Below are 16924 nucleotides of genomic sequence, written 5' to 3' on the forward strand. Positions count from 1 at the left end.
AGTTGTGAATGCAGAGTTTTAATCTACTTTATGTTCTCAATGAATAAGCAAATGATTTTGTTTGAAAAAAAATATGATCAACAGAATACCCCTAATGGTTATCTCCAAGATAACAAGAGTAAAGTTCAGCCTATACTTGTCAGTGACACCCATAATTCTCAAAGGAATCTCTTCCATTAGACCATGAGATCTAAACATCATTTTGTGTACATATTGGGTGTGTATGGGAGAAAATTAGTTCCTTGTCCATATAATTGGGAAGAAGTAAGACTAGGAGTGTTTGTTTACCATAATTTGATGGAACTAAAAAACTTGTCCACTCTTTATTAGTAGATAGCTTAGAGAAAGTTTAAACTTTGTCTTGGAGGTAGCTAACAAGAAAAAAAAAAACCTTTCCATTTTCTTAAAGCTTGTATTATTTTAAATGAAATGTGTAAATATTGCCTTGATTCTTTAAAGAAAACCCGATGTGGAGGTTGCTATAAACCCTTTAATGGCTAGAACTAGCTGTTGAATCATTATCACCATCATTTTAGCCATTGTCTATCCACTGCAGGATGAAAGCCTCTTCTGAATGTTTCCAATCAATACAGTCCTGAGCTTTCTTTTGCCAATTGGGTCTGCAATACTTGCAGATATCGTTGATCCATCTTGTTTTACGTCTCTTTCTTGCGTGCTTTTTATTAAGTGGAATCCATTCTATGACTGCCTTGGTCCAACCTGCCATCAGTTCTTCTTCCTATGGGACCAGCCCTTTTCTATTTCAATTCTTTTATTCTCTTGATGATATTGTATACTTTTGGTTGTTCTCTAATCCATGTGCAGGTCTTTCTATCTTGTTTTGTAATGCTGAGCATGTATCTTTCAATGGCTTTTTTGTGCCACATATTTTGTCCAATTCAGAAAGACAAAGAAGCTTTAAGAAACATGGTTTGTTGAGACAGTTTAAACAATGTTGTGATAAATGCCTTATGACAATTTTAATATGATAGGACAGTAAAGTAAGCTTAAGTATTAGAATTGTAGACAGAGAGAAAGTGGAAATCTTAATAATGGGATCTGTAAAAGCTTGTGTTAATTTATCCTAATATCCAATCTGATTCTCATGAGCAAAATAAAACAAAAACATTACCCAGTGGCTTTTTTTTAGAGCCAGAATAGTTTTCTGAGATCTCAAACTGTGACAATGATAGTTTTGTGACAATGACGATTTCACAATAGGATGAAATGGGTTGTCTCTGACATTATAACTTTGGTTTTGAAGAAAAGAGAATAAAGTTGTCAGTGCACGAATGTAGGTGTTGTTTGAATTAGGATTCTTGTGCATACACATGCTTGTCCACAAAAATATTAGAATAGAAATATTTTAATAAAGAGGTTAGATTGACAGACAGAAACCATTTTTTGTTTGCAGGGATTCTGAAGAAGAATGCCTTTCCTTAGTTTTAACATCTATTTAACATCTAACTATTTAAAAAAAAGTTAGGGAAGATGTAAATCCTTAAACTAAATTAACAGGGAGATTGTTCTAGATGTGATGAAAGATTTGTTTGAGCTGGTACATATTTTGTATAGATTTGTGCAGCTACACATTTGCATGTAGCTTTTTCTCAATTAAATTCTCTTGTAAAGGCTGAAGTGATTACGCCGTAGACATATCATCAGAATATACGAGCTGATATATTGTATAAATAGGATTCTTTCATAAGGAAATGATTGAGAATTAGTTAAGAAAGAATTATTGCTCAGTCGCTAAATGCATACTCTGGGAGTTGAGCTTCTGATATTTCTAGAACGGGTGGGAAAAATACCTGCTTGGAACACTTAAGATGTACTGTCAGTTAGTGGACAATATTGAGCAAGACAGTCTATTCTGACTTGATATTTTATTTATTTATTATATTTTTATCCCACCTTTATTACTTTATATATAACTCAAGATGATGAGCATATATAATACTCCTCCCTATTATCCTCACAAGTACAACTCTGATGTGGGTTGGACTAAAAGAAAATTACTGGCCCAAAGTCACCGAGCAAGTTTTCATACTTAAAGTGGGACTGGAACTCTCAGTCTTTTGGGTTCTGGGCCAGCACTTTAACTACACCAGATTGACTCTGTATACATACATACATACATACATACATACCATACATACATATCTTCAGATAGTGCTAGTTAGTACAAATGCAGATATCATGTAGCATGCATCAGCACACCAACGTGTCTACCGTCCCTGTCCTGTTGTTTCTTTTTTTTCTTATATGTATCCATTTCATGTATTCATAACTATGTTTATACTTATACCTGTTATCTTATAATTGCTTGACTAAATAAATAAATAAATAAATAAATAAATAAATAAATAAATAAATAAATAATAATAAATAAATAAATATCCTGACATTCTCTTCTGAATGATCGCTATATAGGTAAGGCAGAGAACTGTTAGAAATACAGTTCTAATAGCAAGGCAAATGGTTGCTTAGGTTTATAGGCTACCACTTTTTATTATATAAATGTCTTAGCTGATATGAGTGAAATGGCTTCATTATTGAGAACTGGCATTTGGGTAAGATTTATTGCAATATTAAAACTTTTTGATGGTTGGAACACGGAGAGCTTTTTCGCTATGCAGAATTACATTAGCTTACTGAGCTTTAAATGTATTTTGCAATCTATCATTTTCTTATTTTTCTCTCTATGATGTATTACTGAGAGTAAAGGTTGCTTTAACGATGTGATATACAAAGGTTATTATATCAATATGTTGCAGATAAAATGCAAGAGAAGGAGAGTGCAGAGGAAAAATTTATCTGAAGCTTTTTCCAATAAGTGACGCCATGGTATTCTGAAGTGGGTATCTCCATCCCACTCACCGGCTAAAAAGGTTGTGATGGCTGGTTTTTCCCCCCATTTTTCTTAGCCATTCACCTCAGCAGTACCAATGGGCAGCAAGCTAACTTTGTGCACATTGGACTCAGATGCCTTCTTTTAGACTAGTCACAAAGGAAAAATTGTTCCTGGATGAGGGAGAGGATCAGCATCGAGACCCCAAAATCCACCAGAACATTTAAACAGTAGAATTTCCACAATAATGGGTGATCTGGATGTATGATCACTGCAAGTGTAGAGGTGTTCCTCATAACTATGCAGTAAAATCATAGGCATAGTTGCATAGGCCCACCTAATATTAACGTTCATAATGAAGTATGGTGAAGAGATACAAAATCATAGCTTAAAATAGATTTGCAGATTGAGCCTTGTGGGTATTCAAAGTTATATTGCTTTGCATTTTAATTAATTATGTGGGTACAATCTAATGGTCTATCCAACTCATACAATAACTATAAGTACTTACCATGGACAGATATGCCTGTAACAGGATGTTGAACAAAAAGTGAGCTTGGTATAAACTTCAACATTTCATAACGCTTTTTTATTAAATTAATACATTACTTTAACAAAATAATAGAATAACAGAATTGGAAGGGACCTTGGAGGTCTTCTACTTGAACCCCCTGCTCTAGTCCACCCCCCTCTACTTTGATTATGGTCAGGCCTTGTTAATATGATCTAAATGTATAAAAAGTTCTAGTGCTACATTTTTTTGGTTTGAAAACTAATATCAGAGAAGAAATGTTGTATATTTCTGGTCTTGGAGTGTAGAAGTTATATCATTTTTATACACCTTTATATACCATTGTTATATACTTTGGCATGCCCATGAACTGTCAAACTCTTTAAAGCTTTGCAACTCTAAATACACTAAGAAGTTGCTTGCAAAGCTTATCCTGCTACCTTTCAATCATAGGTGCACATAGAGAAACCTCGATCTCATCAAGGAAGCTCCTACAGTTCAGCCTCTGTGCTGCATCACCACCCAAAGGTTCAATGCGCAAAGGTTTTGCCCAGAAATTCCATTCCTTTCTGATTTCACTTCAGGCAAAATTTGCCAGAAATCCATTACAATAGCCATGTTTTTTTTTAATTTATAATGTACCCCACCCTAAAAACAACAGCACTTAAAGATAAAAGGCTCTCATTATAGTGCTAAATCTACTGCATGCTACATTGCTGAGAGATAATTGCTTTCTCAAGGCTGCTCAGTGAATTCTATAATCCTGTCCTTTCACTAAAATAGGAGGTATGGCTGTCTTTTTTGACCTAGAGACCTCCAGATGTAAATGCCCAGAAAAACAGCTTGCATAATTCCTTGCCCTGGAGGGCACCAGGGTGAGGACAATTGCTCTAGAAGCAGATTCCTGTTTCTTACATGAAGAGGAGATGTAGCTCCTTTCAGAATGGAAATGGCAGGTCCTGACTCTGGAATTCCTTCCCTGAATACACCAAAGTGAATGAGAAATACCAACCTGTGTGGGTTTGACTGAAATCACTGTGCCCGTTACGGTGTTTCTGTTGTCACCATTGTGAACGTGTTATATGTTTTGTCATTTTATATGTTGTTATTAGTGTGTTTTATTTTTATTTGGGATTATTAGGAATTGTTTTAATTCAGCTAATTAGATTGTTCCTTCAGCCAAGTGAGGGGGGTGATAGTGAAGCATGCATCATACTTAGCTATGGCTTGTTGTAACAACAATTTGTTGAAAAAGCCACAGTTATTACAAACCACAATGGTTGGTTTATGCAACATGTTAAGCTCAAACTATTTATGGTTTAGCATGATGGGTGAACTCAATAGTGTGTATTGTGTTTAGAGGATAAACATTTGACAATCCTGATTGCTGTGTCAAACTGGTATGCCTAGTGATGTCTAGATAATTGGGGAAAGGTGTTCTGTTATGGTCTGAGCCTTCTTGCAAATGTAAGTTTGAAAGGGTATTTGATGTTTGAATTTTAACTGTGTTCACCTTTCATTCAGAAGTTGGTGTTGTTTTTGAAGAAACGGAGGCCTGTGACTGGTGGAGTTTGGGTGCCCTTCTCTTTGAGCTCCTTACTGGAACGGTAAGAAAAAAAATATGCCATGCCCTGAATCCTACAGAAAATTAGGGAATTAGTTCTAGACTGTAAATATCCAAAGGCAGCTAAGAGATACAGAAAAACTAATGTTTTGCTGCCATTTAGTGGACATCAGGATTTTTGCAGCCTAGAGAGTTTAGTAATATCATACTATAGAGCAACAAAAATATAAGATAGAAACTTTCATATTGTAAGAAAAAACTTCAGAACAATTGAAGATACTACTTTTTATTTGTGCATTTATTGCCTACCTTTATTAGTTTTACAAATAACTCAAGGTAATGAGTTATTTGTAAAACACCTTCCTCCTATTTTGCTCACAATAACAATTCTGTGAGGTGGGTTGGGCTGAGAGAGAGTGATTGGCCCAAAATTACCCAGCTAGCTTTCATGGCTAAGACAGGACTTGAATTCATGGTCTCCCATGTTCTGGTGCCTTAACTACTAGACCAAACTGGCACTCGACCATATATATCATTTGCTAAATAACCACAGATGGCCAGGTGCTTACAACATGCTAAGCCATAAACAATAGCCAGGGATGGGATGCTACTGGTTCTGCCCAGTTTTATAGAGCCGGTAGCTCTGAAGAGCAGCAGACACCGAACCAGTTCTGTGCTTGCTGCTTTTTGGCCCACCCACCCACCCTGGCTTTTACCTGTCCTTTATTTCGTGCTTTTTCAACCTCAGCTGCTTTGTGCGGCTCAGCTGAGGTTGAAAAAGCAGGGAAAAAGAGGCTTTTCAAACGCTGCGCACTTGCGCGCAGCGCTTTTCAGGTGTCCTGGCAGCACAGGCTAAGGTTATTTTACATGTACGCACAGCACACATCAGTTGCGTGCACACAAAACACACATATGCGCGCAAAATATAGTCACCAAACTGGTAGTAACACCAGTTGAATCCCACTCCTGACAATAGCCTATACCACATTACTAGTTCACATAGTGTTTCAAACTGAAACTGAACATATGACTTAGCATGGGGATGAATCCAGACACTGAATATGTATTTTTCTTTCAAGGAAAAAAAATTAGTGCTGTCAATAGGACATGCTATTGGGATTTAAAGTACATAATGTGTTTTGGGGGACAAAACTATAGATGGAAAAGAAGTATTCCCTTTGAAATGTAACACAAAGGAACAGGAAGTAATTAACAATGAATGCAAGTTGTTGGGGTAAACTCTGGAAGTGAACTCATGAAAAAGATGTATCTTATTTAATTGTTCCTCGTTTGAATAGAACAGATTTTTAATGTTTTGAATTCGGCCCATCTTTATAGATCTTCAGGAAGATGAACCAAGATTCAAAGGGATTTTTTAAAACAACAATTACTTGGAATAGTTGTTTGGCTCAACCTGGGACCACATTATTTTGTTCAACAAATCAATCTCTTCCTCCAATTTCATCTTCCTGCCTCCAGCCTGGTGAAAGGGTTAAATTATGTAAGAAGAAGACATGTCTTTTTGTTGGAAAGATGGGCTCATTAGCCTCTTTCCTTTTGCTTCTTCTGAAAGAAAATGATGTCCCCTAAAGCAGAGGTCCCCAAACTCTGGGACATAGCCTACTAGTGGGCTGTGAGCTATTTGCAACTTGACTGTGGAAATGGCAGGTGAGCGCATGCGCATCCCCACTTATGTGAGTGGCAGGCATGCATGCCTGCCGTTTGCGCAAATGGAGCTTCACAACAGTATACGTGCATGCGTGTGCTTGCCAGCTGCTTGTGAAGAACCAACCCATCCCTCCTGCCAGTCGCAAAGCCGGAAAGCTGGGGGAACTCTGTCCTAAAGCAGGGGTGTCCAACCTTGGCAAATTTAACACTTGTGGACTTCAACTCCCAGAATGCCCCAGTCACCCTGGCTGGGGGGATTCTGGGAGTTAAAGTCCACAAGTTTTAAAGGTGCCAAGGTTGGATATCCCTGTCCTAACGTGTTTCTGAATTAATTTCCTTTTTCTAGCCTTGGTGTATGTTGAAATATAATTTCCACTATTCCTGAAGTTGATGAGAATTAGGTTAGGTTATGTCCGTGTAAAAGAACATAATTAGGCTGGGTAATCTGGCTGAGAAATGGAGCAGAGGTCTGTACCTCCTTGATCCTCGTGCCCCCATTCACATTTTCAGAACACCTTTGGGAACAATCTATCAGCTTGTTTTCCAGATTTGTTTGCAGTGGAAATGGACAGTATGTATATGCACAATGCAGAACAAGTCTACATACAATTTTTGGTCAGGAGATACCCACTGTAATTGCTTTGTGTTTTAATGAGATTTTCTGTTCCATTATTGTTAGGGATATTCACAGAGGTCATAATTACCTGTTTGAATCTGTATACCTTGGTTTGCACCTCCATTTTTTCCCATCTCACAACAGGAATGAGATTTTAGGCATGGATAATGAATATTCAAAAAGTAAAGCTCCCAAAATAATGCAAGCCTGCATTGTTCTGTTCTACTGATAATCAGTTCTATTACCCCTGATTAACTAGCTCAGCTAGTTGAATTACAACCTCCTTCATTTCCAGTCAGCAATATCAGTCACTTTCTGATTAATAGTTATGGAAATATTAGCATAAATTAAGGAAGATTATTTTAAGTTTTTGAATATAGTAATATGCATTGCCATTCTTTACCATAACATGAATATGACACATTTCTTGTTGGTTTGCCATAGACTCTCTTGGAGTGCCATCCAGCAGGAATAAATACTCATACCTGTTTAAACTTGCCAGATCACATTTCAGAAGAAGCCAGATCACTCCTTCAACAGGTAAATTCATGATGAATATGTATAAATGTTGTACTCCTTGCCACGGCTAAAATGTATGCCATATATTTTACTGAACATATCAAAAATGTTCAGTTTATTATATTACAAAAATGTAATAAATGGATTTTTTTTCCCACTCAATGGAAATGACAGCCTCTTATCACCTTACAGCATTAATAAAATTAGCTTTGTTCTTTTCATACTTGATGGTGTAAAGGGTTTCCTATCTTTCCTATTTATCTTTAGAAGCTTTTATAAAAGATTTGGGAGAAATGTTTAAAATCAGCATCTGAAAATATACTAATAGGATTGTGGTTTATCTTAGTGTCCCCAGTAGCTACATCTTCTTAGCAGTAAAATTCTGTTTAATATATGAACAAGTAAAGAAACTAAACTATTAATGTGTAGAGTAGAAAAGTCCTACAGTTATACAATTATAAAAAACATAGGAGCCAGTTTTGTCAGGTAAACACGAATGAACACTGGACTTCATTATTTAATTTTGGAAAGGAGGAAAGGAATGATAAAGAAGTATAAAAGACCTATCCACCTGTTGTCACCAAATACAGCTAGGGCACAAAATTGCTGCAGAAATCCATTGATTTATCTTTAATTATTTCTCCTGACATAGATGATTTGGGAGTAAAAGTATATTTTTAATATTAAAGTTAGCATAATCTATTAGGATTTAGAAACATGCTAAAACTTGATTATTGTAATAAACTTTGACGATGGAGCCAAACTGATTTAAATCTGTCCTGTTGTGTGAATGTTATGATTCTTATGTTTTGATCAGATCTAGTTTTTAAAAATTGTGGTTATTTTTATTGTTTTAATCTACTTAAGCAGATAGGATTATAAACCATTTATAGTCAGTATTCAGCGGGAGTAGTAGAAAAGTCTCCTAAAATAAATAAATAAGAATAAAAGTATACATGTGCTATTAAGATCAATTAAAATTCATCTAGCTTTTAGACTTGTAGAATAGAGGATATTTTATTCTCCATCCCAGAAAGGAGACTGAAAATGAATGGAATTTTACCACTGGTATCTTTGGGAGTTTATTAAAGCCATACATAGCAACATCTAGCACTTTATGCCAGACCATTTGTTATTTTCCCTCCTCCCCCAGGTTCAAGGTTACCCATGTCCAAAAGGAAGTGTTTCATCTCTGGGCTGCATGTGGCTGACTTTACAGTTGAAGAGTCTGCTCCATTGGCTAGTAAATCAACTTTCTTTTGTGTGTCTTTCGAAGGAAACTACCATTCATTTTTGAGGAAGTTTTGTCAGGAAAAGGAAAAAGGGACTCTTGGCATAGCTAGTCATTTGTCATTATGATTTTCCTCTTCCACCCCGCTTCACAGGTTGCTTGGGTCAGCCCATCACAGAATGTCTAGGAGAGAAACAGTGTGCAGATACATGCCAAATGTGTCCCATGACATGGATTTCAAAATCCGTGACCTCATTGAAAAAATAACACCCCACCCCGATCTAGCCAGCTAGTAGCTACATACTTCAGAGGCATTATTTCTTATTTTGATTACCTGAAGATACAGATGAAATTCTTAAGGCTCTCTTAATTGACATCATATTTCTTGAAAGCTGTCCCAGTTAGCATAATAACCAGTCTCCTTTTGAACAATGCAGCTTTAATGCAGTTTATTTTGCATTTTCTTTCTCATATTAAAAGTCCCCCCCCCCACCTTGTAACTGGGAAAGCCTTGAGAACATAAATGTCTTTGTACTTAACTTTTCCACCTGGTATCAGCTGTTATATTTTCCAGAAGAGGATCTAGTGACTGTTTTCTGACTGCTTATCTACTAACTCATGTATATTCACAAAGAAGGCTTGTTTTGTTATCTGAGTTATTTTACTAAGTGAGGGTTAGAGCAGTTTTAAGTGGCAGAGCCAACTTAAGATGTGCAAATGAATACATTTTATGAGAAAATTTCTCTCTTTGATTATTAGATGTATGCATATGAAGGCATGCGCCCCAAATAATACCAAAGACAACTGCATTATGCTATAGTTCCCTTTAAAGGAAACTTAGAAATGAAATTATTCTTTTGAACTGCTTATTTAAAATGTGACAGACTCATAAGAAGGAAGAAATGTAAACTTCAGTTCCTTTATCCTTTATAAATATTTTTATGCTTTGCTGGTTACTTCCTTTCAAACATTTTCCATCAGAAGTTGCAGATAAGAAGACTTCACTTCACTTTCTATGTATATATTCACCCCCCTTTTGACTTTAATGTGCATTTTTTTTAAAAAAAACCTACTTAGTATTATTACTAGCAATCAATTCTACCATTTCTTTACATTTCATTTGTGAGTCTTTAGCTGCCAAAGCTCCTTGGGCCTCTTTGAAGACTTTTTAAGATAAATATTTTAATTGTCTGAAAAGCATCAGTTCCTCTTAGTTTCCTCTGTCTGATCTGATCACATTGGTTTTCACTGAAACCCCGTGCTGGGACTACCCATCAAGCAGTATTTTTATCTTTTCCCATATGATTTAGACAAATACCTTTTGCATGTAGTGCAAATAGGCATCCATTCTGTGACATACCTTCATTGTGCATCTGTGTATCTTCGAGATTCCTGGTAACCGCCTGGACTTAGTCCCTCAGTTTTCTTGGCAAGATTTCAGAAGTGCTTTGCCATTGCCTCCTTCCTAGGGCTGAGAGAGAATGACTGGCCCAAGGACACCCTGATGTCTTTTTGGGTAAAACTTTCAATGACCTGGTTTCTAGCCTGATGTCTTAAACACTGGTTGTCTCATACACCTTCATTAAAATCAGGTAAAAGGAAATTTAGTTTTCATCCACACTAAGTGGAGACTGTCCATCTTTTTTCCTTGTATTTTTTGTAGGCTAATAAATATAAGAGGCAGTATAAAATATCTTACTCTTAACAATGACAACAGAGTGTTTTAATACAACAGGTATTTGCTGATATATTCTTTTTCTTCCTCTTAATCTGCACTTACAAACCAGTAAGTGGAATGTTCAGGATTATTTCAGAAACAACTAAGGCTTAAAGGAGCTGATATTTGATAGTTTGAAATAAAATTACTGGCAGTTAACTGCCATTAATAAGTCTCATGTATAATGTAATAGGTTCTTGTTGCAGATAAAATTCAGATAATTCAGATATATACTCAAGCACTGGTTTTGTCTTCCTAGGGGCCCCCCCCCCCATATTAGAAAATTATGTAAAGGTGTTCATCCATCAGTAAGATGGTCTTCTGGGAACAGAACAGAATAGGAACAAATCTAGTGTTATGGGAGAAGCTGGCAAAAGAAGACCAAGTTTGAAATAGGCGAGATTCAGCTGAAAAGCAGTAGAGGGGGAAAAAAGCTGAAGAAACTCTCAGATATATATCCATATGGAAGAGGTCATGGACAACAGCTTGAAATCCTGCTTTTCTCACTCCACCTTCCTCCTCCTTCATCGCTTGATTCAGAGCAGAACCTATGCAGTTCACTCCGTGCTTCCTGGTGCACATACACAGAGATGCAACACGAAGAAGAGAATAAGTGTACACTTAAATAGATGCAACATGTTACTTATAAAATTAAATACAGATGCCTCCTATGTCTATTTTTGGTCAAGAAAAGAATTCCAGAAGCCATTCTCTACCTTCCTCCCTACATTTACATAGCAGCCAATATTTTATCTGAAATACTTTAATTCTACATGCTTTTATGAGCTATGACAAGTTTTCATATTTCATTTTTATTACATGTTTACTCAGATACATTTCTAGTGTTATAATTAAAAACTTGTGTATTCTCCATTAACTTAAAAACATTATACTTCAGTAGTCTAGGCCTTACAAGCAAAGGGCAAAGATCCAGTACAGCTTAAGTTTCACATGTAATCAGGTTTAGTAAAAACAAATCTAAATACAACAGGGAAGCCACAAGCATAAAGTTACTTACAGGTCTGCTTAAATATACTGTATAATAGGTGACCAGATATAATTATGTTTAGAGATTGGGATACATTACAGATATTGTAAAATTAATGTCAAGTCACTATAGATAGTCCTTGATTTACAACCATTGGTTTAATGACAAAGTTATGATGGCCTTGGGGAAAAGGACTTTTGACCTGCACCAGTTCCATAGTCATCACAATTTGGGTGCTTGGCAATTGGCTCACATTTATGATTGGTTGCAGCATCCTGCAATCACATGATCACAATTTGCAACTTAGGCAATTGCTTAGAGAATGTGAGAAATAGCAAGGATATGGCCAATTCTTCCTTGTCAAATCATCCTGCAGATTTGTTATACTGTTCAGAGAAGTCTATGGAATATTCTTTATTGCCAGTTAAATATACATACAGCTTCTGATAACAAGTTCAAGATAAGTTGCAATTGTAAATCTTTCACCAAAATAACATGAAGCATATTGTAAACTCAAAAGGTTTCTGTGTAGAAAATATTCACAAGAGCTTACAAAAGAATCCAGAGAGATAGCTCAAGTTCAGGAAGATTCAAGTATAATCTTTTTCTGGTCTAAAATGACAATCCAACAAGAACATACAATCGGAGTCACAGGTAGGAGATAGGTTTGCCTCAAAATAGCCATCTCTAGAAACTATCTCTCAGTTTGACTAATGGTCAGTGTTTCTTTCTTTCAAGCAGAACACTTGACTTCCTCTGCTGTCTCTTAATTTGCAACATGTTGCTGGCCTTGGGACTTTGACTACATTCTTAATGAGCTGATTTAGCTCTCATCAGCTAATTCTGGTTGCAAACTGCAAGGTCTTCAGTTTATGAATCTGAAGATTCAGACTGATCAGATTATACTTAGGTTAGGTGATTCTTCAGAAGACATGCTTTATGAATCTAGAACTTTCTTACATCAATATGTCCATTTGACAGGTTAGGAAAGGGTTCAGTAAAGAATAAGCTTGACATATTAGAAGAACTGATAGTGTTTTGTATGAATATGATATTGATAAAAGAAAATTGGTGATTGGACGTTGATCTTTTAAAATATTTTTACAGGGTTTTTGAAAAAATAAATAAAAGGAATAATAACCTGTCATAGAAGAAGAGAACAGAATTTGTGTGGATTTCTTTACAGGAAAGAGCATTTACCTTCCTATAAAATGTATGCAGACATCTCCATTACTTCCTATATATAGTAGTTATCAGGGAGGTAATTGCCTTAAACTATGTATGTTTCCTAGGTGAGGGCATTTGGAGCAATACATAGGCTTTGTTGAGTTCTTTAGGAAAAGATTGCTCTGAGAGTGAAATAAATAAATCCAATTACATTTCAATATTAGAATCAGTTGCTTCAGTTTACTGTCTTGACCTCTGCCAGATGTTTCAAAGATTATTAGTCATGTTTGTTGTACAATTCTGATAATTTACCCTGTTCTATAGCGCTGGTATTGCTTACCCTCACATAAGCAAGGGAAATCAACCAGATTATCAGGCTACATTTGTTACTTATTTATAAAGGCTCTAAAAGAGAACCAGTTTTGAAGAAATAGAAGTTAACAGTACAAAATTTTATTTTATTTTTTTGTCTTTCAGTCTCAAAAAACACACAGATACTTAAGTTGATCAGTAGCATGGAAACCATTTCAATATGGTTGATCACATGCTGCTTTGTTCACTACATGTTCTCCACATAATGGCAGGTGAGGTAATTAGTTCTAAGATTAGTAATTTCAGAATTGCTGTGAAAGATGGAAGAGAAGATGTTCTAAAATATATCAAAATCATCCTCCAAAGTAATTGATATGTAAAAACAGGTTCCAACAAACAGGCTATTATATTGCAACAATAATGTACTAACGATAAATGTCTTAGGGGAAAGAGGATGGCCAACTATATGATAAAACTAGCACTGTAACTATGAGAGGAGACTATCCTGATCCTGATTTTTTTAATGTGCTAGTATTTTTTAATAGCCATATTGGGGAAAAATTAAATTTATTATAAATATTATTGAAATGTAGGCATTAATTCCAGAGGATGCAATCCTCTATGCTGATGAGCTATAACCAGACAAGCTTGGGTTGATTGGTGTGTTCTTTTCTTTTCAGCTTTTGCAATTCAATTCTGTGGAACGTCTTGGTGCTGGAATTGCTGGAGTTGAAGACATCAAAGCACACCCGTTTTTTGCCACCATTGATTGGACCGAATTATCTAACTAAAAAACTGTACAAGATGTCTATGCTTAGGCTGCAGACTTCCAACAGACAATGTTCTTGGCTTGCTGCCATTATGAAGATTTTAGATGTTTCCAGACCAGGATGAATAAATTGGAAATTGGAATCCAAACACCATCTGAAATGTTTAAACTTGATTGGACAAAAGAAAGGTGTAGTTCACACTGCTAGGGACTGACTTCAATTCTTCTTTTGTGTTGGAATCATGTGTAGCGCTAATTGCAGGGCATTACAAGCGTTTGCCATTGCATGTCACGTATATCCTTACCCCCATTGCAAATCATGGGATGGAAAAGATTTGGCACCGTTTTTGGCAGTTGCCTTGTGACTGAAGTCACATCTAGCCCTGGTGTTGGTGGGGGATTATGCAAATAAGAATGGACTCCTTGTATTTGGTTTTATTTTAAATGATGATGAGTTGTGGAATTTCTCTTGTACATTCCAATATCTATTGAGTATGCCAGTTGAATAGAACCCAGGGGTGGGATTCTACCAGTTCGCACCTATTCGCTAGAACCAGTTGTTAACATTCTAAGCAGTTCAGAGAACTGGTTGTTAGAAGAAATTACTGGCCTAATCCTGTAAGGGAGGCAGGAAGGAAATATTCTGGTGTTGCTTACAGAAACTGCCTCTGTTAACCCTTATGACATTCTTGGCAGGACTAGACTTCCAGTCTCTGGAACTTCTGTGGAGTTTTTCCCCCCTTCTTTGCTGGTACTTTGCTTGTGTGGAGTGACCATTCAAAGTTACAATGGCACTGAAAAAAGTGACTTATGACTGTTTTTCACACTTACAACTGTTGCAGCATCCCCACAGTCATGAGAGGCCAGGCGAGGAGATGCGTGCCTCAATGTGAGTGATATTGAGTTGGCCATGCCCAGCCAGTCACATGACCACCAAGCCATGCCCAGCAACTAAGCCACGCCCACAGAACTGGTTGTTAAAAAATGTGAATCCCACCCCTCATAGAATCCCCTTTTTTATCCTTCGGTAGCCTTGGCACAGTTGAATTTAAGTAGACTGGAGAACAGGGGGAAAAATAACTTATCAATAACATATGCTAAATAAAATATTATGGTGCTTCTGCAAAACTTGACATTTAATATGTCTAATTTGGAGAGGGGGATGGCAGGAGAATGAAAGCTAGTATCATGCAATGTAATTCCAAAATGGTTAAGTGTCATCTCTTAAAGGATGGGAAAATGTAATCTAGCTATTGCTATTTTGTGCTTGTTGGTTGCAATGCAATGTTTGTTTTAAAGCACTAATTTTAACCTCAAGTTTTAAATCACTACAAGATCAAAAAATCTCTCATCTAGATAACTATTAGTAATTTAAATGGATCAAGAAAATATAAGGCAGAAAAATATATGGATGTACGGAAAGCTAGCATTTATTGTATGGTAATTCATGCTTTCATATAACTCTAATATTTTTATGGTAGTTTTTTTTTCTTTTTGCTTACATGGAAAATGTTCAAGTTTGTAGAATTCCACTTACATGTACATGTGTTTTTATTTGCCTGGGTGAATTCTAAAAGTGTTTTAGCTTCTAAATTTTGTTACAACTTTGTTTCTTCGTTTAGAAACATTATTTTATGTGTTTTATCAATGTGAATCCCTCCTAAGGAGGAGAGTCTTCAAACAACTGTTCTGAGAAAATTTGGACTTTTATATTAAAGTGCTCTATCAGAAAGAATATTTGGAAACCTTTTACACGCACTGGTGTTTCACAATTGGAATTCCATTGTATGTGCCATGAACAAGCCCAACTGAAAAGGGATAGATGAGATGTCTACAAGGGATTTCTTGTGCTTTTCATGAATATTGTTTTCTTAATATATTTGCCAAAAAGCTGCTTCAGAAGACTGCTGACTTCTGATATAATTGGAGTAATTGTGATTTGGCAGTTTGTCTTTAATCTGTTGATAATTTTGTCAAATTGAGAATAAGACAACCTAAAGTTAATATTAATTTAAATAAAGGCTCGCTCTTTTAAAAGGTCATTGTGTTAGTACATGTAAAAATCTGTAATAACTACTTTAGGATGACTCATTAAGATATTAAGCTCTAAAAGCATATATTAAAATACCATACAAACATGTGCCTTGTTACTTCCTTAAATTCATCCTAACACTGGCAACCCTTCCCTCTATTTGCACCTGATGCTATGCCTTTCTCACTTGTTATCTCTTATGAACAGTCTACATGGCTCTGAAATACTTCCCAGGGAGCTTAACATGGGTTATCTCCCAAGAAATTTGGGGACTGCTGTTTCAGGATTACAGGAGGAAGGAGTGAAATTTTTACTCTTCAACAGTAGAAATGAAGAGCTTTTTGTTTACAATGAAGGCAAAGTCCCCAATTAAGAAGAATTAAACCATTTCCAGGAATATTGATCAAGTTGGCAATTCCCTAATGGGACATATAGCAAAAAGAATCAGATGATCTGAATTATGAACAGCAGTATTCTTTTATCTGTGTAAATGTACACAATCTGATCAATTACATGGTGCCTATACATTATTGTATAGTACAGACTCTTGTCTATTTGTTTCCTTTAGTTTTATTTGGAGACCAAAGGGTAAATTTCTTTGGTAAAGAAATATTTAGGCTTTTTAGTAATTCCTGCTATTTATCCTAGTTCACACTGGAAGTTAAGATTTTTACAGGCCATTCCCTATGTGCATCTGACAGGCTGCATCTGTTGGAAGCTAGAACTGGTGCTACTATAAAGTGGAAAAAGGAAAAGACTTCATTGATCCAAAGGAAATCTGGAAGCTCTGTTTTGTTCCTTTTGAAATTATCCTGCTCCTGATTTCCCCTACCTCCACCCCTTGTGATAAAAACACAAACCACGAGACTGTAATAACACCGTAGGCTGTAACCAGGTCACCAAAAGAATTACTATTATGGAGGGCTATCTGATATTACATCATTCTCCAAAACTTCATTTGAACAAAACTCTTCCACTG

General features: G+C 36.0%; 1 protein-coding gene across 8 annotated transcripts in view; it reads left to right on the forward strand.

The window, feature by feature from the left end:
• Positions 1 to 15953, forward strand: part of RPS6KC1 (ribosomal protein S6 kinase C1) — a 94911-nt gene extending 78958 nt beyond the window's left edge. For 4 of the 8 annotated variants that reach the window (XM_026682809.2, XM_087963758.1, XM_026682815.2 and 1 more), the window contains 3 exons: positions 4887 to 4969; positions 7655 to 7750; positions 13825 to 15953. In XM_026682809.2, the coding sequence (XP_026538594.2) occupies positions 4887 to 4969; positions 7655 to 7750; positions 13825 to 13935 (290 nt within the window). In that variant the 3' untranslated portion in view covers positions 13936 to 15953. Of the gene's footprint in view, positions 1 to 4886; positions 4970 to 7654; positions 7751 to 8882; positions 8973 to 10429; positions 10553 to 13824 lie in introns of those variants that run through there. The other 4 variants (XM_087963742.1, XM_087963751.1, XM_087963768.1 and 1 more) reach the window with 2 other exon arrangements.
• The last annotated feature ends 971 nt before the right edge of the window (positions 15954 to 16924 follow it).

This window comes from Notechis scutatus, chromosome 1 (assembly GCF_049901735.1).
Source record: "Notechis scutatus isolate UNSWTSFEM ecotype Mainland chromosome 1, rNotScu1.2, whole genome shotgun sequence".
Lineage (NCBI taxonomy): Eukaryota > Metazoa > Chordata > Lepidosauria > Squamata > Elapidae > Notechis > Notechis scutatus.